The sequence below is a fragment of the Danio rerio genome, chromosome 19, assembly GCF_049306965.1.
Source record: "Danio rerio strain Tuebingen ecotype United States chromosome 19, GRCz12tu, whole genome shotgun sequence".
Classification (NCBI taxonomy): domain Eukaryota; kingdom Metazoa; phylum Chordata; class Actinopteri; order Cypriniformes; family Danionidae; genus Danio; species Danio rerio.
The window spans coordinates 51,613,038-51,637,500 of NC_133194.1; the positions used below are offsets into that span (position 1 = coordinate 51,613,038).

Below are 24,463 nucleotides of genomic sequence, written 5' to 3' on the forward strand. Positions count from 1 at the left end.
CGTCCACAAGACCAGTTCAGGAAAATAATTTAATAATAAATACATTTAAATAGAACATTACAGCGCACCCACAGGGCACAACATGTGTTAAACACACAACATGTGTCGGTCAACATGTGTTAAACACAACATGTGTCGGCTACCAAAATAACAAATGTTCAAAACAATAAATATTAAATATATAAATATGTAGCGAAAGTCATGGTGTGTGTGTATGTGCGTGCAGTTAGCATTGAGACACACTGATGCAGCGCAGGCTGCGGAACACGTCCTGCATGAAGCTGCGCAGCTGCCGGAGTGTCGCGCGCACACGCACCTGCAGCTTGAACTGGCTGAGTGGAGCCGAGAGAGTGTGTGTGTGCGGCAACACCTGAGGACCAGCAGAGGGCACCTGGAGGAGGAGCTGCAGAACACAGAGCGCATTACACACCAGTACACACTAATACCAGTCAGTAATACACACACGCTCACCACTGTACACTAGTGTCAGTCAGTAACACACACACACACACTCACCAGCGTGCGCAGCTCTGCGAGGTCGTTCAGTAGGTTCTCTGGGCGGCAGGGCTCCAGCAGCTTCAGCAGGACTCTGTGATGAAGCTCCAGACCGATGAGCATCCGCTGCACACGCTCCTCCTGCACACACACACACAATGTTAGACACACCACTATACACCTACAAACACTGCACACACATGCAACATAAGTGTGTATTTACAGGTGTTAGTGTGTATTTACCAGTGTTAAATCCTCAGATTTGAGCAGCGGCAACGTCGGGATCTGGAACTCACTGGATAAAAACTCCTCAGTGGAGGAACTCAAACCCTGCACACACACACACACACACACACACACACACACACTTACGTTAGGAGAACAGCTGTTACTGTTGGAGCATCTCTAACCATGTGTGTGTGTGTGTTCAGTGTGTGTGTGTGTGTGTGTGTGTGTTGGGGGATGCTCACAGTGTTGGGTGCGCAGAGCTCCTGCACAGCTGGAATGTCGTTTAGGATCTTCTTGGCCAAACTCAAGGCTCTCAGAGTGTGTTCAGTGTGTGTGTGTGTTAGCTGTGGCTGTAGGGGCACACACAGCAGCTGGCACACACAGAGGTGCAGCAGAACTGAGGAACATGAAGGAGAAAGATGATTATCCTCCATCAGACAGTATTACTGCATTATAAGACAGAGAGCAGGTCACTGAGTCTCCTCATGATGACTACAATAATCATCACAATGATCAATAATAATAATAATCATCGTCACAATGATCAATAATAATCATCATAATCTTCACAATGATCAATAATAATAATAATCATCATCACAATGATCAATAATAATAATAATCATCATCACAATGATCAATAATAATATTAATATCTCACGGAGGCAGCAGGTCTTCATGGCGGCTCGCCGGTGCTCGGTGTCCGGTGTTGGGTGCTGCTGTGCGGATCTGGAGGCTTTTAAAGAGCCTGATTGTTCAACTGGGGAAACTTCCATGACTGATCGGCGTCGCGTTATTGCGTCTGAAGCGTTGCGAAAAACACTGACAAAAAGAAGGAAACAGTCAGTCAGTCCTCGGGGTTACTCGAGCCGGTGTTTACCGGCGGATGCTCTTCCTGAAACACCCACCCACGCACACACACACACACACACACACACACACACACGTGGCTCACCTGCACCGCGTGTCTACGCTGGCGAACACCGGGAGCGCATGCGCACTCGGAGCCCGCAGGACTCCAACCGCAGACCTGCCGCCGCTGCACCGGGAATAAACCGCTCCGTCACTCATATCGCCGTTCACACCGGTACACAGAGCGTTATTGAGCGGGGATTAAACGCGGATTAGAGCTTCAGATCCCGGGAATTCTGCAGTTTCGTCAGAGCAGGAAGCAGAAGCAGAAACCGCAGCAGCAGAGCCCCAATGACGCCCGGAGCCGCGTCACAGCCGCGTTGAGCAATCCGCCGTTTCCCCGCCACTGATGCGGGATTATTACAGCACTGCTGCAGGCGAGACTAATGATGGAGCTGTAATGAGGCTTTATGGTTATTCACTACACTTCCTCCTCCATCAATCAGTCTAAAATAATCAATAATCATGAGGAGACCGGGCCGGGTCAACAACATTTTGGGCCCCGCGGCTGCAGCAAACCCAAGGCAGGGGCCCGTGTATTTCACCACCTCACATCAGTTTTTTTTTGTAATTATTATTATACTTATTAATATTGTTATCTAGGGGCGAGGCAATGGCGCAGTGGGTAGTGCTGTCATCTCACAGCAAGAAGGTCGCTGGTTCAAACCTCGGGTCAGTTGGTGTTTCTGTGTGGAGTTTGCATGTTCTCCCTGTGTTCGCGTGGGTTTTCTCTGGGTGCTCCGGTTTCCCCCACAGTCCAAACACATGCGGTACAGGTGAATTGGGTAGGCTAAATTGTCCGTAGTGTATGAGTGTGTGTGTGTGAGAATGTGTGTGTGGGTGTTTCCCAGAGATGGGTTGCAGCTGGAAGGGCATCCGCTGCGTAAAAACTTGTTGGATAAGTTGGTGGTTCATTCCGCTGTGGTGACCTTGGATTAATAAAGGGACTAAGCCGACAAGAAAATGAATGAATGAATATTGTTATGTAATTTTCAAGCAGGCGGTTCATTCCGCTGTGGCGACCCCAGATTAATAAGAGGGTAAAGGCCGTGTACACTAGTGCTGTTTGCTTGTGTTTCAGTAGATGTTTAACTAAATAAAGGGCGCCAGGTGTGGGGTGGGGGTTGTTGTGCGCGTTCTCATCAGCTGTGTTGTCGAGCGCGTACTGTAAGGGGGGGAGGGGGTGGAGCGCGCGTACTCAAGATCGATGTTGTCGCGCGTCTACTGAACGACGGGAGTGAGGGTGTGTCGCGGGGCACTTTTGATCATTTTGGAAGGGCACTTTCTATCCAACACTAAATAGGGCACGTGCACTGCACAGGTTGAGCCCCATGTGTGCACGGGCCTGCCTATAATCCTAATACTGAGGAGGCGGCGAGTCAGAGAACAACAGCTCTGCTATACTCCTGCACGAGTGCTTCATCAGTTATCAGAGCCGCACGTTACTGTGAACTTCCACAGCACAAACGCCTGAAGCGTCCTGAGCTCGTCCATCAGCCCATCACAGAGGGTTAGCATTAGCATGTTTGTCAGCGACAGTGTTTCATCACTCCGCATTATTACTGTAGTTTTACAGATCTTCTTCTTAGAACGCAAATTACCCATGATGCCCTGCGTGTGTGCAAGGAGAATGCTAAAAACTTCCGGTGTGTGACCTGACCACGCTTTATATAGCGAACGCCTGGACCAAAACCACAACACTGAAACAAGAAGACAGAGTGCAGAACCTGCGCAGACTCGGACTGTTATTGATCAGTCCTCCATCATCCACACGCCCACACAGAACCATGAAGGCTGCTAGACAAGCCGCTGCGGCAGATTTAGCTAACCCTCCATCACAGACGTCCGCTGTCTTCGAGCTTTCAGAAGAGGAACTTCCATCATGTCCAGCTACAGCGAGCTCCTCCTGCATCCAGAACAGCTCTCCTGAAGAACACTGTGCAGTTTCCCTGTCTAACTTAGACATAATCAGACGCCACTGATGGATGGAGGAGAAAACTCCATGAACAGAAGACTCACAGCTGACTATCGACCTCACATGTTGACGGGAAAATGACTCGAGAAGATGACACGGGTTCCTGGAATCAGTCGAAGATATTGAAACTGAAACATCAAGATATGCCAGACAATTCTGCCTCGAGAACCAAGCACATGAACAGAGGAGATCCCCGTCACACAGCGTCTGGGGAAGAGGAAGCAGGAGTCACTCGCCTAGAGGGATCCAGAACACATCGGGACGCGTCAGGGCTGCAGCGGAGAACAGCTCGAGTCTGAGATTTGCTGAAGATCTTCCTCAAATTAGAGCCAAGATTTGGCCTACAATCCTAAAGGCACGCGGAGAGGGCGAATCAGCCGACTCGATGTGGCCGTGAGCTGTGAGCTGTCATTGGGGCGTTGAGCCTGGTCTTGGTCAGATTGAGGACGCTTCACAGGATGATGAGGAAGCCGCAGATTAAATGACTGAGTTTAGTTTCCGCTTTATTTGTCCTTCTTTACGTTTCTGACGTTACTCAATGCACAGGCGGTGGCCGTACAGCACTTCCTTTGCTCAGTTCTTTATATTAAATTATTTATATGTCTGATTGACTATTCGGGCCTCTATTCGTCATCTGGTGCTTCGTTCTGTCCTCGATTGAACAGCCTCCGGCGCCAGTATGCAGCTCTGCACAGGACGTTTGCCCAGTGGAGAAGCGGTGCTGCCCATCTGAGCCTGGTTTCTCTCCAGGTGTTTTGATTCTTCTCTTTCGCCAGGTGCTGAAGTTTGTTCCTCTCCGCTGTCGCCGCTGGCCTGCATGGTTCAGGGTCTGTAGAGATGGATGGATTTACTCTTCAGTGTTTGGACTCTCAGTAGTGAATATTTTTGTAATTCAACTTTTTTTATTGTTCAACAGCCAAGAACAGAGAGCACACGTCACCCTACACATACACATGACACATGTTACATATTACATATGTGGAAATTAGGGTTGTGGTACTTTGAATGCACATATTCATTTATCCTAATTGTAAATGTTGCCAGAGATCATCCCACTTTCTATGTACACTTCTCCCTCATTGTTCAATCTCCCCAGCACACACTCATATGATGCAGTTTCCATCACCCCATTAATCCACTCCTTCATTTCTGGCATTCTGGGATGCTTCCAGTTGCGGAGTATCATCACAGCAGCTGTAATGCATCCTATCTTGAGAAGAATAAGGGATTTTTACCTATATTAGGGATCACTAATTTGTCACCCAGAAGGCATAGCCGTGTCTCTACAGGTAACTCACAACCAATCCTCCATTATTCTCACCATTTTACACCAGAATGGGTAAACTAGACCACATTCCCAGATCATGTCTAAATAAGACCCGTCTCTCAGTAGTGATTATGAAACCACACTGAGCTGAACTGAACTGAACTGAACTGAACTGAACTGAACTGAGCTGAACTGAGCTGAACTGAGCTGAACTGAACTGAACTGAACTGACCTGAACTGAACTGAACTGAGCTGAACTGAGCTGAGCTGAACTGAGCTGAACTGAGCTGAGCTGAGCTGAACTGAACTGAACTGAACTGAGCTGAACTGAGCTGAGCTGAACTGAGCTGAACTGAACTGAGCTGAACTGAACTGAACTGAACTGAACTGAACTGAGCTGAACTGAACTGAACTGAGCTGAGCTGAACTGAACTGAACTGAGCTGAACTGAACTGAACTGAGCTGAGCTGAACTGAACTGAACTGAACTGAGCTGAACTGAGCTGAGCTGAACTGAGCTGAACTGAACTGAGCTGAACTGAACTGAACTGAACTGAACTGAACTGAGCTGAACTGAACTGAACTGAGCTGAGCTGAACTGAGCTGAACTGAGCTGAACTGAACTGAGCTGAGCTGAACTGAACTGAAGCTCTGAACACTGAACTACACTGTTTACATTCACTGTGTGATCTTCTGTGCTCAGCTGTTAGACTCAGTCCACATTGTAGAAGCGCTGTATAAATCAAGCTGAGCTGAATGAACAGTGGCGTTGGTCTCAGCATTCGGGTTCTCTGAACTGGACTGTTCGTGTCGGTTCTGTGCTGTCTATGAATGCCGGCGGGTTGTGTTTCAGCTTATAGCACTCTTCTTGATTGTGAAATAATTTAAAACTGATTTGAGTTTTTCCAGGAATGGCGCTCTGCAGCTGAACACGGATGGGGAATGGTGTCTGGTGTTGCGAGTGTTCTGCTGGTCTAATGACTGCACTCAGCCGTTTTAATAGGAGAGCAGTGGCCATCTCCTCATTCAGATCATATCTGCTGTTATCATAACGCTTCTGATGATGAATATTTACAGATATGACTGAAATGGTTATTAGATAATTAAATTAAACATTGGTGACTAAATGTCCTGATGTGCATATCATAACTGGAGGACAGTTTTATTTCACCTCTAATAAATTTGGGCGATGCGGTGGCACAGTGGTTACTGTTGTCGCCTCACAGCAGGAAGGTCGCTGGTTTGAGTCTCGGCTGGGTCAGTTGGTGTTTCTGTGTGGAGTTTGCATGTTCTCCCCGTGTTGGTGTGGGTTTCCTCCGGGTGCTCCGGTTTCCCCCACAGTCCAAACACATGCGCTATAGGGGAACTGGGTAAGCTAAATTGTCCGTGTGTGTGTGTGAATGAGAGTGAGAGTGGGTGTTTCCCAGTGATGGGTTGCAGCTGGAAGAGCATCCGATATTTAAAATGTATGCTGCAATAGTTGGTGGTTCATTCCTCTGTGGCGACCTCTGATTAATAAAGGGACTCAGCCGAACAGTAAATGAGTGAGTGATGGAGTGAGTGAACGAGTGAGTGATGGAGTGAGTGAGCGAGTGAGTGAGTGAGTGAACGAGTGAGTGATGGAGTGAGTGAGCGAGTGAGTGAGTGAGTGAGCGAGTGATTGAGTGATTGAGTGAGTGAGTGAGTGAGTGAGCAAGTGATTGAGTGATTGAGTGAGTGATGGAGTGAGTGAGTGAGTGAGTGATGGAGTGAGTGAGTGAGTGAGCGAGTGATGGAGTGAGTGAGCAAGTGATGGAGTGAGTGAGTGAGTGATGAAGTGAGTGAGTGAGTGAGTGAGTAAGTGAGTGATGGAGTGAGTGAGTGAGCGAGCGAGTGATGGAGTGAGTGAGTGATGGAGTGAGTGAGCAAGTGAGTGAGTGATGGAGTGAGTGAGTGAGTGAGTGATGGAGTGAGTGAGTGAGTGAGTGAGTGATGGAGTGAGTGAGTGAGTGAGTGATGGAGTGAGTGAGTGATGGAGTGAGTGAGTGAGTGAGTGAGTGATGGAGTGAGTGAGTGAGTGAGTGATGGAGTGAGTGAGTGAGTGATGGAGTGAGTGAGCGAGTGAGTGAGTGAGTGAGTGAGCGAGTGAGTGAGTGAGTGAGTGAGTGATGGAGTGAGTGAGTGAGCGAGCGAGCGAGTGAGTGAGTGAGTGAGTGATGGAGTGAGTGAGTGAGCGAGTGAGTGAGTAAGTGAGTGAGTGAGTGAGTGATGGAGCGAGTGAGTGAGCGAGTGAGTGAGTGAGTGAGTGAGTGAGTGAGTGATGGAGTGAGTGAGTGAGCGAGCGAGTGAGTGAGTGAGTGAGTGAGTGAGTGATGGAGCGAGTGAGTGAGCGAGTGAGTGAGTAAGTGAGTGAGTGAGTGAGTGATGGAGCGAGTGAGTGAGTGAGTGAGTGAGTGAGTGAGTGATGGAGTGAGTGAGTGAGCGAGCGAGTGAGTGAGTGAGTGAGTGAGTGATGGAGCGAGTGAGTGAGCGAGTGAGTGAGTAAGTGAGTGAGTGAGTGAGTGATGGAGCGAGTGAGTGAGCGAGTGAGTGAGTGAGTGAGTGAGTGATGGAGTGAGTGAGTGAGCGAGCGAGTGAGTGAGTGAGTGAGTGAGTGATGGAGTGAGTGAGTGAGTGAGCGAGTGAGTGAGTAAGTGAGTGAGTGAGTGAGTGATGGAGCGAGTGAGTGAGCGAGTGAGTGAGTGAGTGAGTGAGTGATGGAGTGAGTGAGTGAGCGAGCGAGTGAGTGAGTGAGTGAGTGAGTGATGGAGCGAGTGAGTGAGCGAGTGAGTGAGTGAGTGAGTGAGTGAGTGAGTGAGTGAGTGATGGAGCGAGTGAGTGAGCGAGCGAGTGAGTAAGTGAGTGAGTGAGTGAGTGAGTGATGGAGTGAGTGAGTGAGCGAGCGAGTGAGTGAGCGAGTGAGTGAGTGAGTGAGTGAGTGTGAGTGAGTGAGTGAGTGAGTGAGTGATGGAGTGAGTGAGCGAGCGAGCGAGTGAGTGAGTGAGTGAGTGAGTGATGGAGTGAGTGAGTGAGTGAGTGAGTGATGGAGTGATGGAGTGAGTGAGTGATGGAGTGAGTGAGCGAGTGAGTGAGTGAGTGAGTGATGGAGTGAGTGAGTGAGTGAGTGAGTGAGCGAGTGAGTGAGTGAGTGAGTGATGGAGTGAGTGAGTGAGTGAGTGAGTGAGCGAGTGAGTGAGTGAGTGAGTGAGTGATGGAGTGAGTGAGTGAGTGAGTGAGTGATGGAGTGATGGAGTGAGTGAGTGATGGAGTGAGTGAGCGAGTGAGTGAGTGAGTGAGTGATGGAGTGAGTGAGTGAGTGAGTGAGTGAGCGAGTGAGTGAGTGAGTGAGTGATGGAGTGAGTGAGTGAGTGAGTGAGTGAGCGAGTGAGTGAGTGAGTGAGTGATGGAGTGAGTGAGTGAGTGAGTGATGGAGTGAGTGAGCGAGTGAGTGAGTGAGTGAGTGAGTGAGTGAGTGAGCGAGTGAGCGAGCGAGTGAGTGAGCGAGTGAGTGAGTGAGTGATGGAGTGAGTGAGTAATCTTCTTGATCGTTGGCCACCTGGCAAAGGTTCCTCCACTACTACAAAAGTAAATCTACTAATGATAGGAATCGATAGACACTTGGAGGCCAATATTTCCTGATGATCCGGGATTCACTTGGTCCAATAACAAGGGTAGTAATTATTTAGGCATTGATTAGGATTAGGTTTAAAGGCCTCCATCTAGATTTGAGGTGAACATACGCCGAGGATGTCTCATTTGTCCTCGTGTATTTCTACAGGCTGCGCAGTCATGAGCAGATCACAGTAAACTGAGGGATCTTGTAGGCATCAGTACAGCAGAGAGGGAAGTGGTCATCATCACTGAGCCGATGACACTATTCTCTTTGGAAAAAGTAAGTTGTCGTAGCTTCAGGAGTCATTAGCACATTTTCTAGTTTCCACTAAATGTGAATTATTATCTGAGACAGATGGCGATGCTGTTATAAGCTAAAATTAACCCACACGCTGTGGTGATCATGTTACTCCAATTACAGAAAAACCCATAAAACCTCATCTTTAAAGCAAAATCTCTATAAATGGAGAAGAGCAGCACTCACTGACTGCTTATCCAGATTAATCTGCTGCTTTGGTCCTACAATAAGCAGACTACATTAATAAACAATAGACAAGATGATTATTTCCCTGTGTTTGGAGAACACATGACATTTAGACAGCAGGTGTGATGAACACTTAAGAGCATGGAGGAGCACATGTTCTAATTTTAATACATTAAACTGCACCTTTAAACTACATCGATTTGGAATTATAACCTGAATTATATTCTCTCACAGCTGAGAGGCTTAAACTTTCCCTTCCTACGTCATTATAATATTGAAAAGCTTCCCGTCAAACTCTCTGCATTTCATAAGGCAATGCTTCTCTCTTGCTCTCTGATTTATCAACACAGATTTCCTCCACACTCTGGTTTCATCGGGAATAACCGCAATATACTCTATAAAATAAACCTGTATTTTTCCAGAAGAATAATATAAACAAACATCATCACTGAAATAAACAAACATCATCACTAAAACAAACAAACATCATCACTGAAACAAACATCATCACTAAAATAAACAAACATCATCACTAAAACAAACATCATCACTGAAATAAACAAACATCATCACTAAAACAAACATCATCACTAAAATGAACAAACATCATCACTGAAATAAACAAACATCATCACTGAAATAAACAAACATCATCACTGAAACAAACATCATCACTGAAATAAACAAACATCACTAAAACAAACATCATCACTAAAACAAACATCATCACTAAAATGAACAAACATCATCACTGAAATAAACAAACATCATCACTGAAATAAACAAACATCATCACTGAAACAAACATCATCACTGAAATAAACAAACATCATCACTAAAACAAACAAACATCCTCACTAAAATAAACAAACATCATCACTAAAACAAACATCATCACTGAAATGAACAAACATCATCACTGAAATAAACAAACATCATCACTGAAATAAACAAACATCATCACTGAAATAAACAAACATCATCACTAAAACAAACAAACATCATCACTGAAACAAACATCATCACTAAAATAAACAAACATCATCACTAAAACAAACATCATCACTGAAATGAACAAACATCATCACTGAAATAAACAAACATCATCACTGAAATAAACAAACATCATCACTAAAACAAACAAACATCATCACTGAAACAAACATCATCACTAAAATAAACAAACATCATCACTAAAACAAACATCATCACTGAAATAAACAAACATCATCACTGAAATAAACCAACATCATCACTAAAACAAACAAACATCATCACTGAAACAAACATCATCACTAAAATAAACAAACATCATCACTAAAACAAACATCATCACTGAAATAAACAAACATCATCACTGAAATAAACAAACATCATCACTGAAATAAACAAACATCATCACTGAAATAAACAAACATCACTAAAACAAACATCATCACTAAAATGAACAAACATCATCACTGAAATAAACAAACATCATCACTAAAACAAACAAACATCATCACTGAAATAAACAAACATCATCACTGAAATAAACAAACATCATCACTGAAATAAACCAACATCATCACTGAAATAAACAAACATCATCACTGAAATAAACAAACATCATCACTGAAATAAACAAACATCATCACTGAAATAAACAAACATCACTAAAACAAACATCATCACTAAAATGAACAAACATCATCACTGAAATAAACAAACATCATCACTAAAACAAACAAACATCATCACTGAAATAAACAAACATCATCACTGAAATAAACAAACATCATCACTAAAACAAACAAACATCACTGAAATAAACAAACATCATCCCTGAAATAAACAAACATAATCACTGAAATAAACAAACATCACTGAAATAAACAAACATCATCACTGAAACAAACATCGTCACTGAAATAAACAAACATCACTGAAATAAACAAACATCATCACTGAAACAAACATCGTCACTTAAATAAATAAACATCATCACTAAAACAAACATCATCGCTAAAACAAACATTATCGCTAAAACAAACATCGTCACTGAAATAAACAAACATCATCACTAAAACAAACAAACATAATCACTGAAATAAACAAACATCATCACTGAAATAAACAAAAATCACTAAAACAAACATCATCACTGAAACAAACATCGTCACTGAAATAAACAAACATCATCACTAAAATGAACAAACATCATCACTGAAATAAACAAACATCATCACTGAAATAAACAAACATCATCACTGAAACAAACATCATCACTGAAATAAACATCATCACTGAAATAAACATCATCACTGAAATAAACAAACATCATCACTGAAATAAACAAACATCGTCACTGAAACTTCATAAATAACAGACAGCACTGCTCTAGTTCCTCTGGCGGCTCAGCAGGGGGCAGCATCTCCTCCCGTGTCCGCCAAAACACGCACGAGCAAGAGCGCGACGGCCCAGAGTGCAGTTCGGCCGTCAGATTTGCCAGTCATCTTCAGCATCAGTTCTGAGCTGCAGCAACTCAGAGGAGCTGTTTATTTACATTACCGGAGAATTACCGACACCGAACACCGACACCGGGCGGCAACATGAAAGAGGCGACGGCGAAGAGACGAGAGAAACCGAAGGAGAAAAACACCGCAGAGCCGCAGGATGTGGAGATGAAGGAGGAGGAGCAGCGCGGGGCCCGGGAACTGGACCAGACCACTCTGGACGGTCAGAACACTCTATAATACAGTATATTACTGACCCATAACACACAGGGGACTGGACCAGACCACTCTGGACGGTCAGAACACTATAATACAGTATATTACTGACCCATAACACACAGGGGACTGGACCAGACCACTCTGGACGGTCAGAACACATTATAATAGTGGACTGTACAGTACCGCACATTGTTATTGGATGATGATGAGCAGCAGAACAGTACATGTTGTTTCGGGCTCTCGTGTTTAACAGATCTGCTACAGCTGCAGTGAGACTGGAGCAGCTTCTGTTCTGAACTCTGTGAATGTCCAGACGGTCAGACGCTCAGCAGCGGGTTGGTGATGATGAGGATGGAGTGTGTTGCAGATCTTCATCATCATCTCTGCATTTACAGACAGCAGTGCTGTCATCTGCTCTCTGCTGTCAGAGGAGTGTGTTATTACAGTAGTGTGTGTGTGTGTGTGTGTGTGTGTGTGTGTGTGTGTGTGTGTGTGTGTGTGTGACTGCAGATATCCGGGAACATGTGAAGCAGATCGAGAAGGCGGTGTCGGGGAAGGAGCCGCGGTTCGTCCTGCGGGCTCTGCGGGCGCTGCCCTCCACCAGCCGCCGCCTCAACACAAACGTCCTGCATAAAGCCGTCAGCGGGTTCTTCACAGCAAACGCCGCCGGGAAAGAGTTTCTGCTCGGCTTCCTGGAGCAGGTAAAACACCCTTCATCAGCGCTGAGCACACTGCTGATTACCGTGATCACTGCTCTGGGTGATCAGGACAGGTTTTGCTCTTCATTAAAGGTCACGATGCTGAACATCAACACAGAAGTGGTCTAGCAGAGGCTCTGTAGATGAGTGTCACATTCCCTCATCAGAGTATTGATCATGTGTTGTCGTGTGTCAGTAGCGGGTCTGCTTTTCCAACCATATTGAAAGATATGCATGATCTAGTGTGCATTATTGGGCTCGTGTTGTGGTTTTGAGTCTAAAACTATTTTATTTTCAAGCTAGAAAAAGCAAGCAGGCGACCATTAATCTCTCACACAGCTGGAGATCTGGAGGAGACAGAAACCGCTCCATATGCACTGCGTGCTGACAAACGGCCCTGTCGAGCTCTGACTGAGTCCCACACAGATTTTCATCCAGTAGTCTTGCTGATCCTTCCTTTAGCAAGCGGCCGGCGAATCCCCCACTGCAGCACGGCTATTGTGTATCTGCAGAACAGTCACTCGTTAATGTTTCCTCATGATCAGTCACACACACACACACACACACACACACACACACACCCGCACGCTGCTCGTGTCTGAAGGGAAGGCGGCGCTCGTGTTTTACCACATCCGGCCACTCATACACGCTAATGATGGAGGAACGGCAGATCATTACACGACTCTCAGATGACTCTTTATAAAGCAACAGTTGTAAACGGGGGCATCTCTAACCCTCAGCTGGATGTTTTCCTCCGCTGTGCTACACACCGTCATTTCCATTCCCTCTGTGATGCAGCACTGAATTAATTAATCTGATGTTTGTTTCCTGCAGCCGGTGGAGATTGAGGGCGACGTGCCGTTCAGACCACGCACCGGTAAAGCTGCCGCGGTGCCGCTGATCCCTGAGGTTGAGGCGTACCTGCAGCTGCTGACGGTGGTGTACCTGACCAACAACAAACACTACACAGAGGTCAGACTGCACTCATATCTACAGCAGCAACACATGAAGCTGAATCTGTTCTGATAAACACTGCTCATGCTCATGTAGGAGCCTGTAAACAGAAGCTGTGTACTATGAAAATGACAAAACCAGTGGAAAATGTTGACTTATATGAAAATAATGAGCAGTGGAGAGAGAACGGGCTTCATAATGCATGAATATCAGTTCCTGGTGATTATCTGCAGTGAGGAGCAGCGCCAGACACAATCTGTGGACATCTCCTGCTGTTTCTGCTGAGAATGAGTAAAACATCTGCAGATTTATGCTGAATTATTCACAACCATCATAACTAAACTAATATAGGACATCATCATCATCATAATAACAGCTGTTTAACTTTAATGTTTACAGTGCAAGTCTATCTAGTGGTGCGTTTCCCAAACAGTGATGTAACTGGCGGCTGAGCCATCATAGCACTGCATGGTCTGTGAGAGAGCGCTGTAGTGACGAGTGTTTCCTAAAACCCGGAGTTTCTCTGCGGCAGATCCATCGTTTGAGCCACGCTAGTTATAACGTAAAACACCCATAATGCAGCTCTGCACGGGGCGGAGGAACAGCTTCTGTAGAGCAGAACACACACCTAAAATAATCCAGTATTAGTTTAATAAAGCACGCACTCGCTCTCCACATCAGCTGAAATACATGTAAACAGCACATATAGAGTGTGTGTTTCCCTTACAGACATTATAGAGAACATCACAGACCCTATTCCACAACAAACAATCACTTCCAGAAGACAACACCTGCTCTGATCTCATGTAGAAACCACAGACATAAAGAAAGAATGAGGCCGTTTATTAAGAAATGACAATTAATATTTATTAGGACATGAAAAAATATCCCACTTTAATAATAATAATATTAATGATGATGATGATGAAGATGATGATGATGATGAAGATGATGAAGATGATGATGATGATTGATTGATTATTTAGTCTACTTTTGCAGTTTTACAGGTGTAAGCCTCTGCACTGTGTTCTACCCAGCAGGCCCGTGTCATTTACAGCACCGATACTTCATCAATAACCCACTGTACATTAAGCATTAGCGTTTGCGGTGTGTTTTGCTTTCACGAGCTTTGGAGACGCAACATAAACTCCTACAGCTTTCATCATGAGCAACGGCTGTGTTCAAAATGACGTCAATGTGTGCAAAGTGCACTGTGAAGGGAGCGCCACTGTAGACATGAAGATGACTAAAACTGAACTGTGAAATACTCTGAAAGCAGATTCTCAGTTTCAGTTTCTGGTTTTTAGAAACAAGAACACAGAACGCACGTTTGCACACACTGTACACACACCAACTAAACACTCATATTAGTCAACAATCTTACTGAAAACAAGATGAAAACACAATAAATACACACGCACACACATTTACCCAGGTTAATCAATAGACTCAGTGATGGGCTGGAGATCTGCAGATTTGTGTGTGTGTGTGTGTGAGTGTGTGTGTGTGTGTGTGTGTGTGTGTGAGAGTGTGTGTGTGTGTGTGTGTGTGTGTGTGTGTGTGTGAGTGAGTGTGTGTGAGTGAGTGTGTGAGTGAGTGTGTGAGTGTGTGAGTGAGTGAGTGTGTGAGTGAGTGTGTGAGTGAGTGTGTGAGTGAGTGTGTGAATGTGTGTGTGAGTGTGTGTGAGTGTGTGTGTGTGTGTGTGTGTGTGTGTGTGTGTGTGTGTGTGTGTGTGTGTGTGTGTGTGTGTGTGTGTGAGAGTGAGAGTGAGAGTGAGAGTGTGAGTGTGAGTGTGAGTGTGTGTGTGTGTGTGTGTGTTGATGAGTAATGAACGCATTGTCTCCTCCACAGGCTCAGAAAGTCTCAGATGATCTCCTTCAGAAGATCGGCTCTCAGAACCGCCGTGCGCTGGATCTGGTGGCCGCTAAGTGCTACTATTATCACTCACGTGTGTATGAGTTCCTGAACCAGCTGGACGTGGTGCGCAGGTGAGCTGTTCACACACACACACACACACACACACACACACACACACTGCAGTTAGCTCATACTGTTCTGTTTCAGTTTCCTGCACACGCGGCTGCGGACGGCCACGCTGCGCCACGATGCGGACGGTCAGGCCACGCTGCTCAACCTGCTGCTGCGCAACTACCTGCAGTACAACCTGTACGACCAGGCAGAGAAGCTGGTGTCCAAATCTGTGTTCCCCGAGCTGGCCAATAACAACGAGTGGGCACGCTACCTGTACTACACAGGTGAGAGGATCCTCAAACAGGGGAACAGCGGTGTGTAGGGATGTCCCGATACAACATTTTAACTTCCGATACGATTCCGATAATGCAGCCTTCAGTACGAACCGATACCGATATAAATGCGATATCAGATGATGAATACTTTACTTTTACCTATTTTGTTGAGAGGAATGTCTGAAAGGCTAGATCAAACTGAGAACAAAAGTCAGCCACAGTAAGTATGGAAATAAACGACCAATATATTAACTACTGGTTGCATAAATGTGAAGCTTTATATAGGAATATATTTAAAGTAATTAAAGAATAAATATTAAGACCCTGAAAAATATCTTACCTGAATAAACAAAATATACATATTTTAAAGTGCAAAATGCTGATTAAAGGTCACTTCAGTTATTTATTTCTTACCATCAGCAGATGATAGAAACAGCTGAAGCAGGAACAGAAGAAAACATTGTTCACTGATCAACTGCTGAAGGTGGAGCGTCTAAAGTCTGTCTGTGTGATTTTCACACACAGCTTCTTGATGAATTTGTGATCCAGTTTTGAGCTGAGAAATATCTTTTACACAGGCCAGCAGACATAAAGAGTTATTGTTATAAGTTATTGTTAAATTAATAAAAATGTGCAGTATGGTTAATACAAACATTTACATGATCAGATCTGTTTACTCTGTGTTTGCATCATAAGAAGAGTATGGCTGTATCATGTTCCAGAAAGTAACACCATTCTGTCTGTTAAACTGTAATGACCCTCAGCAACAGAAGGATTTCTTATTCTTATTCAATAGACAATTAAACCAACAGAAATGTTTAGCATTGAACACCTTGTACATGACAGCTATAGAAAACGAAAGCAGAATCCGGGACATGTTCGGCGCTTTAGAAATCCTGCTGAATGCATTTTTCAGTCTCCAATAGAGGACATGTCCAGGAAAAAGAGGATGTATTGTCACCCTAGATCATGAGCTGAGTCAGTCTATTTAGTGAAAGGTTTTCTTGGCGTGTCCTCGCACTCATCTCCAAGCGACTACCGAAGTCAGATGTGCAGCGCGTCTCTGAAGTCTGAAGCAGCAGAGCACCCGAGTGTGTGGAGTTTCTCACGCACACAGAACCGGCCGTGAGGTAAAGTCTTATATGTGGGAAGCGCTGGTGTTGAATTGAGCATCACACTGGATGAACCACGATACGCCATGACCGAGTTGTAATGTAAACATTTTAAATGAGGCTCGCATGGTGTGCGGTTCGTCGCCATTCAGCGCGCTGCTCAGCAGTGTATACAGGACAATGTAAGTTAAAGATCGCTTGACATGAAGTAAATAAACCAGTAGAGATGTGCCGCTCAGTGAAGGGTGTTAGTGTGGCGGAGCAGTGGAGGACGGTTACAGCTGTTAGCTCTGCAGAAGTGGTGTGTTGTCAGTGTAGTCAGGAGCTGAAACCCCCCCCGCCGGCACACAACACTGAGCCGGACATCATCTGTTTCAGGCCGCATCAAAGCCATCCAGCTGGAGTACTCAGAGGCCAGGAGGACCCTGACCAACGCCCTGCGCAAAGCCCCTCAGCACACCGCCGTGGGCTTCAAGCAGACTGTGAGTGTGTGTGTGTGTGTGTCCACTGCTGTGAATGTGAAGACTGCGTGTGTAAGTGTGTGATGACGGTGTGTGTCCTGCAGGTTCACAAGCTGCTGATCGTGGTGGAGCTCCTGCTGGGGGAGATTCCTGACCGTCTTCAGTTTCGGCAGCCGTCGCTCAAGCGCTCGCTGATGCCCTACTTCCTGCTCACACAAGGTAAACACACACTCTACTTCCTGCTCACACACTCTCATCTACAGAAACACACACTCCTGTGTCCGTGCTGATCTGAGGTCAGTGTCGGTGTAGTGGTGTCGGTCTGACCGTGTTCTCTGTGTCTGCGCTTCTGCTCCTCCAGCCGTGAGAACTGGAAATCTGGCCAAGTTTAACCAGGTCCTGGATCAGTTTGGAGAGAAGTTCCAGACCGACGGCACGTACACACTGATCATCCGACTGAGACACAACGTCATTAAAACTGGTGAGTTCATCACACCGTGCGCAGACGAGTCTATCTACAGCTGAACAGCTTCAAGGGGCCGTTCACACACACACACACACACACACACACACACAAACACACACACACAGTTCAACATTCCCTATTCACGGAGACGCTAGCGGCTCATAGGTCAGCGCGTATAACCCTTCATCACTTTAACAGAAGGAGACACTGACTGCTGTAGTTACTGCAGTTGTGTTCTTTGCAGGGCTGGAAATTGTGACCGTTTTGCTCTCATATGAGCCGGAATTGTGTCTATGTGGCCGCAGTATATATTGGAGCATTTGTGCGAGTGCATATATTGTTGTCGTGCGACCGGTTTTCACAGCACAATGTTCAGCACACGTGTAGATTTAGGAGGCCTTCACACATTTCCCAGCTCAGCAGTGTGTATAGCAGTCGTCATGTCCACTTGCTGCAGTAAACAAACCCGCAATGCCTGCCCCGCCTTCAAGCTCTTCTTATTGGCCCACAGCGCTACAACAGAACACCAATGGATTGGTTAATATCAGCTGTCAATCACTCAGTTCAGATGACGGAGCTACAGAGGTCTGGATAATGGAGAATGAACACAGCACTGACAGATTGAGTTTTAGACAGCAGCTAAAGGGACAGATAACGGCTCGTCTGATCAGTGATCATGTGGAGAACGTCGATCCAGCATCTACACTTTCCCAAGAGTGGCTAAAAGACTTCCAGTGTTCGAGCTCCGCTATGAAAAGGACTGAAGCGTTCGCTGTAAAGCCGCTGGGACGGAGTTTTCAGGTAGCAGTGTTTGCCGCTGAATCTACACATGAAGCAGGAGATGTTCAAACCTTATTTAATCATCACGATGCTGTCAGCGACTGACCCCGCGCTCACCATCGCTGAAGAGCATGCGCTGACCGAGATCAAGCTGATACTGCAGCTCATTAGAGACTAGGGATGTAACGGTATCAGAATTTCACGGTACGGTAATACCTCGGTATGAATGTCACGGTACGGTATTTATTGAATCATTTACAGGAAAAAACAAAACTTATGAAAATACTCCAAAAAAGTGCCAAAAGTGTCAATGACATACAAATTAGCCATCTATCTGTAAGCTTTGAAACAGGAACTTCAATTTTAATAACAAAAAATTATTAAACCATGTAAAAACAATAAAGTTTCAATTTAGTATTGTTGAAAACTCATCACATTCAACATTTAATCACACTCAGCCCATCTACCCAGATGAGAGCTCTGCTAGTCGGACTTCTCATCAAGCATCTCCCGCTGGATCAATCTCACTATATTTATTAAACGGGATATTTCATTCATCTTGTTGTCTTTATCTAACGACATATTCCCTGACTTTGGTCATTGGAATCTATTACTTGTTCTCAGGTAACGTGTTTTGGCTGAGCGCAAAGATAAGTTAATGATTAATGTAAGCACGTACATTCTGTATATTGGCTGATCGCTTGCCTTTATTTCCTATAATGTATAAACTTATTGTATGTTATACTTTTATAATGGCCATTATCGATTATTAAAACCGATACTCAGCAAAAGAGAGGGTGTGTTTCGTATTTTCACTGAAATTGAAAGGAGGCAGTTGTTATCGGCTCCGTTTTGTTATAAATATCCACACAGTGAAGATGACGCTCATCTTATGCAGCACGACGCCTCAACATGTCTGCTGTCTAAGTTGCTAATATTAAAATGAAAATAGGCAGCTCCTTAAATCATGTTTACATTTTATTGTTGATAAAGTGAAACAACGAAGCCAGGGTGATGTGAATGAAGTTATAAAGTACACTGTTCCCTTTGAAGATTTACCCGTGTCCTCGGTATAGTCTGCTTTTCCATATCAAACTGAGAAGAAGAGACTGCAGCCTTGATCAAACTTGCGAAGTCTGAACTTACACGGAGATAATGCAGGACTGAACTGTGCGTGTTAGGCTACTTAATATTCAGGAAAAGCCCCAATCAGAGAGGCGAACGTCTGCAGCCCCGCCTCCGTTTTCAGATGTCTCCGTTTTCCATTATCCACACTGAGACATTATCCACACATTTCGAAACGCTCTGTTTTCGGCGCTCGAGAACTCTGGCGTAGTGTGGACGGTTGGCGTAACCGTAGCAAAACTTATGCGTTTTCAAACTAAAACACATTAGTGTAAACAGGGCCTTAGAGTTTTCCAGCTCTTTTCATCCCCGCTTCTAGCAGCACACTCCATTTCCGCATTACTGGATCTGTAGTGACAACAGACCGCAAGGGATGATGGTCAAGCATGGGCTGATGGGTATTGTAGTTTTCGCTACCTCCCGTTCGCTTCATTCGCCTAAGCAAATTTTCTCAGAAGACCTATAGTTTTACCGAGTCATGCGACTTCGGTAATATCGGAAAAAAATAATATTGCGGTATGACGGTATTTACAATACCGTTACATCCCTATTAGAGACCGTTTCTGCTGTTAAGATGACGGATGCCAATAATAATTTCTGTCATCATCATCATCTGTGCAGTATGAGACGGCACCGGTGAGAACAGCACTGTGATTATTGTTACCTCAGTTCATCTCCGTCACGTGCAGCAGTGTGTGCAGGCCGCTGAGCGCAGGCAGAGTTTGTTGATTTGTTAGTTGTGATTAGAGGCTTAATATATAACTCGATCTGTTCATATAAGACGTGTAGTAACGCTGCTCAGCATTTTCAGAGGCTGCCACTACAATAAAGCTTCATTTCCAGCCCTGCATGAAGAATGCTGAAGCCGTAATCACCGACTCCCATAGCAGGAAACACTGTCAACATGAACCGCTGCAGCTCTCAGCATTTCTCAAAGCTTCTCCTTTGTGTTCAGCAAAGCTCATGAAGGGTTCTGTGGATGAGTACACAACAGCAGAGTGACCTGATGTGTGTGTGTGTGTGTGTGTGTGCAGGCGTGAGGATGATCAGTCTGTCGTACTCGCGCATCTCTCTGGCTGATATTGCACAGAAGCTGCAGCTCGACAGTCCTGAAGACGCAGAGTTCATCGTGGCCAAGGTCAGACACCTTAACACACACTAACACACTCACACACACACACACACACACACACACACACAGACTAACACACTCACCCTGTAACACACACCCAGTCTGAACGTGAGAAAATGCTTATCTTTAGCTGAACTGATCCAACATAGATTGTGTGTGCGCGCGCGCATGTGTGCGTGTATGTGTGTGTGTGTGTTTGCATACGCACGCATGTGTGTGTGTGTGCATGTATGGTGTGTCCACAGGCGATCCGTGACGGTGTGATCGAGGCCAGCATTAATCATGAGAAGGGCTTCGTGCAGTCGAAGGAGACGATGGACATCTACAGCACACGAGAGCCGCAGCTCGCCTTCCACCAGCGCATCGCCTTCTGCCTCGACATACACAACATGTCTGTGAAGGTAGAGGAGTGTGTGTGTGTGTGTGTGTGTGTGTGTGTGTGTGTGTACAGGACTGACTGCTGTGTTTCTCTGCAGGCGATGCGTTTTCCTCCGAAGGCCTACAATAAAGATCTGGAGTCTGCAGAGGTGAGACCGAACACACACACGCACACACGCACACACACACACACACACACACACTGCTGACCGGCTGTCTGTGTGTGTGTGTGTGTGCGCAGGAGAGGCGTGAGCGGGAGCAGCAGGATCTGGAGTTCGCTAAGGAGATGGCAGAAGATGATGATGACAGCTTCCCCTGAGCCGCAGCGCCGCTTCCTCTTCCTGTTTCCTCTCGGCCTCCATTGTTTTTTTTTTCTGCTGTTTTGTCTGAAATGATCCACACACACACACACACACACACACACACACACACTGATGTGCTGATGAGTCTCCGTGTTCTGCTGTTGTGTATGTGCTGAATAAACGCCGCTGTGCTGCAGGCTGTGTGTGTGTGTGGTCATTGCTCCTCCATGAGCTGCTCTGCTCTGCAGTGTGTGTGTGTGTGTGTGTGTGTGTGTGTGTGTGTGTGTGTGTGTGTGTGTGTGTGTGTGTGGTCATTGCTCCTCCGTGAGCTGCTCTGCTCTGCAGTGTGTGTGTGTGTGTGTGTGTGTGTGTGTGTGTGTGTGTGTGTGTGTGTGTGCGTGTGTGTGTGTGTGTGTGTGTGTGTGTGGTCATTGCTCCTCCATGAGCTGCTCTGCTCTGCAGTGTGTGTGTGTGTGTGTGTGTGTGTGTGTGTGTGTGTGTGTGTGTGTGTGTGTGTGTGTGTGTGTGTGTGTGTGTGGTCATTGCTCCTCCGTGAGCTGCTCTGCTCTGCAGTGTGTGTGTGTGTGTGTGTGTGTGTGTGTGTGTGTGTGTGTGTGTGTGCGTGTGTGTGTGTGTGTGTGTGTGTGTGTGTGGTCATTGCTCCTCCATGAGCTGCTCTGCTCTGCAGTGTGTGTGTGTGTGTGTGTGTGTGTGTGTGTGTGTGTGTGTGTGTGTGTGTGTGTGTGTGTGTGTGTGTGTGTGTGTGTGTGTGTGGTCATTGCTCCTCCGTGAGCTGCTCTGCTCTGCAGTGTGTGTGTGTGTGTGTGTGTGTGTGGTCATTGCTCCTCCGTGAGCTGCTCTGCAGTGTGTGTGTGTGTGTGTCCAGTAGTGTTGGTGCTGAGGGTGAATCTGTCTTGATCCGGCTTCACTGGGTTCTGATTCTGATTGAGCTGTGACTTCACCAGCGCACCGCAGCCCTCCACCTGCCCACAGCCCTGAGATCAGCAGGATTAAACACACACACACACACACACACACACACACACACTGCTGGGTTTGGCACTTGTGGAGCTGCGTATGGATGGATCTGAACTGAGCTTCAGCTCTGAACACTGGACTGACTCGGGTTCAGTTCACTACAGTTCTGTGATCAGCTGCTGCTGCGACACTCTACTGGAGAATGGAGATGAGCTGACCTGAGACCAGCACACAGTAGCCCGGGCGAGTGGCCGCTCCTCCGCTGCAGCAGGCGGCGCTGTGTCCGCTGGCGGAACCGGAAAGCGCTGAATGGAGGGAAAATTTGTTTTGGATCCCAGCGGCGTGTCAGCGTAAACATTCGCAGTGTCAGACAGAAAATGAAAGCGTGATTCAGTGTAAAGTGTTTTCTGCAGGAGGATGAGCAGCGCGCCGGGCTCCTGCACTGCAGCCGGTCAGCAGAGATCATGAGCGGCGCCAAACTGGAGCATTTACTGGCGGAAGCAGTGAGCGAAGCGGATGCCAGGTAACAGCTAACCTCTGCTAGCGGCTAACCCTTCATTAGCATCACGCTGCGCTTATTCAACACACAAACACTGATCACGCGTGCTGAGATGCTCCTCAGTGAAGCTCCGTCCTCCTGCTGCCTGTCTGTGTGTGTGTGTGTGTGTGTGTGTGTGTGTGAGTGCTCGGAGCGGCTGCAGTGTGTGTGTTGAGGAGCAGCAGGCCTCTGAGCTTCAGTCGGGTTTGTATCGCTCCTCCTCCATCACTCGCCTCTCTCCGCTCTTCAGCTCGTTGCTGTGGTGTGAGAGGGGCTTCAGCAGCACACAGCTCTGCTTGCTGGACTGTTGATGTGATTTCTGAGACTTTATTAAGCAGTAAGTCTGAATATGACCCAGCTTTACGGAGTTTGCAGTGTTTGAGCACCAGATGCTCCGTTTAATGTCGTTCACCATCACTCTCACAGTACTCTGATTCTGCAGCTCGTGTCAGGCAACTATACAGCAGTGGTTCCCAAACTTTCTTTGCATGAAACCCCGTTTTCCCCCTGGAGAATATTGTGTGCCCCCCTCCACATTTAATGCTATATTGCTCATATAAGTTTGCAGAAATGATGAAAAAAAATGTTGTTTTCAAACAAACCGTGTGTTTATTGCTATATCTAGATATCTTTATGAACAAATAAATAATAGCCTGATGTAAAATATAAAAGCAAAACATCAGCAGAGCATTTCTAACTGAAAAACTGAAGGATTTTGCCTTTAAATTGACCCCATTAAACAAGAGAAATATCAGTGTAGTCACTGGCGCATCAGGGAAAATATACAGGCTATCCCAGTTCACTACTTGCTTGTTATCTGTAATGCTCTGCCGGTTAGTGTGAGGAATGCTGCGAGGTGAATCAGTGCGGCGACTCGGTGTTTTGTGGAGGACGGGTTACAGATTTCTCCATTTTTGGGGTGGGGAGGTGTTTTGTAGGTTGTAAGTTGCTAGGCGACCATCAACCGTTTCCCCAGAGGATGACAAGCTGGCGCAACATTGCTGTCGCTCTGATACACACTTTACCTGTCGAAAAGCACAGCAGTGTTGGTGTGTTCTGTGTTTGTCTGAGAAAACGTGTCTTACCGAAATATGAATATTCCACACAAGCTGAAGCTGATCCGTCAATTCTTGTCACGTGACTCGTGGTGAGCTTGCAGGAGTCATTGGCTCGAGCACGTCATGCCGCGCACCTCCATTGGAAACAGCATACTTGCGTTCGCGATGTGTGAACAGCCCCATTTGTGATCTCCATCAGTTGATCCTCTTGCAGAGCCATGCTGATTTGTTGACAAATGGGTTGCCCATCCATACCTTGGCAGTTCGTGGGTCGTTTACTGGGCCTTTTCCCCTTAGCAAAGGAACTTTCCGAAGACGCCCGTTTCCTACTCATTTTGCTAGTTGTGGGTTAAATCTTGGGGCTAAAGTGACCATGATGTAAGCGAGAGAATACTGTAATTTTTCAAAATAAAAGTTTGTTCAGACTCGGATAGTGAAATGGAAATAATTACTGGTTTATTGTGCGGCCCGGTACCAATTGATCTACGGAGCGGTAGCTATGGGAGCAAATGAACTAAGGCACAGGTGTCA

General features: G+C 46.0%; 3 protein-coding genes across 4 annotated transcripts in view; 2 read left to right on the forward strand and 1 right to left on the reverse strand.

The window, feature by feature from the left end:
- Nucleotides 1-103: 103 nt before the first annotated feature.
- Nucleotides 104-1,726, reverse strand: csf3b (colony stimulating factor 3 (granulocyte) b). Its single transcript, NM_001143754.2, has 6 exons — nucleotides 1,679-1,726; nucleotides 1,385-1,545; nucleotides 966-1,120; nucleotides 739-825; nucleotides 517-636; nucleotides 104-403 (listed from the first exon to the last, which is right to left on the reverse strand). Exons 2-6 carry the CDS (start codon nucleotides 1,401-1,403, stop codon nucleotides 227-229), a joined length of 558 nt encoding a protein of 185 aa, NP_001137226.1. The 5' UTR covers nucleotides 1,404-1,545; nucleotides 1,679-1,726; the 3' UTR covers nucleotides 104-226.
- A 9,740-nt stretch (nucleotides 1,727-11,466) lies between these two features.
- Nucleotides 11,467-21,554, forward strand: psmd3 (proteasome 26S subunit, non-ATPase 3). The gene is given in 12 exon segments (NM_200572.1): nucleotides 11,467-11,708; nucleotides 12,215-12,405; nucleotides 13,237-13,374; nucleotides 15,208-15,344; nucleotides 15,421-15,611; nucleotides 17,093-17,196; nucleotides 17,280-17,394; nucleotides 17,537-17,656; nucleotides 20,581-20,684; nucleotides 20,924-21,079; nucleotides 21,155-21,205; nucleotides 21,298-21,554. Coding segments are annotated over 12 exon segments (1,512 nt in total). The 5' UTR covers nucleotides 11,467-11,581; the 3' UTR covers nucleotides 21,376-21,554.
- A 1,106-nt stretch (nucleotides 21,555-22,660) lies between these two features.
- Nucleotides 22,661-24,463, forward strand: part of zgc:85936 — a 10,231-nt gene continuing 8,428 nt past the window's right edge. Inside the window, exon 1 of one of the 2 annotated variants that reach the window (XM_068215109.2) lies at nucleotides 22,661-22,859. In XM_068215109.2, the coding sequence (XP_068071210.2) occupies nucleotides 22,801-22,859 (59 nt within the window). In that variant the 5' untranslated portion in view covers nucleotides 22,661-22,800. 2 annotated transcript variants of the gene reach the window in all.

Coding starts and splice junctions, on each gene's coding strand:
- csf3b (NM_001143754.2), bottom strand. Junction 637..738: donor AATCTGAGGATTTAACACTG/GTAAATACACAC, acceptor GTGTGTGTGCAG/GAGGAGCGTGTGCAGCGGAT. Junction 404..516: donor TCGCAGAGCTGCGCACGCTG/GTGAGTGTGTGT, acceptor TGTGTTCTGCAG/CTCCTCCTCCAGGTGCCCTC.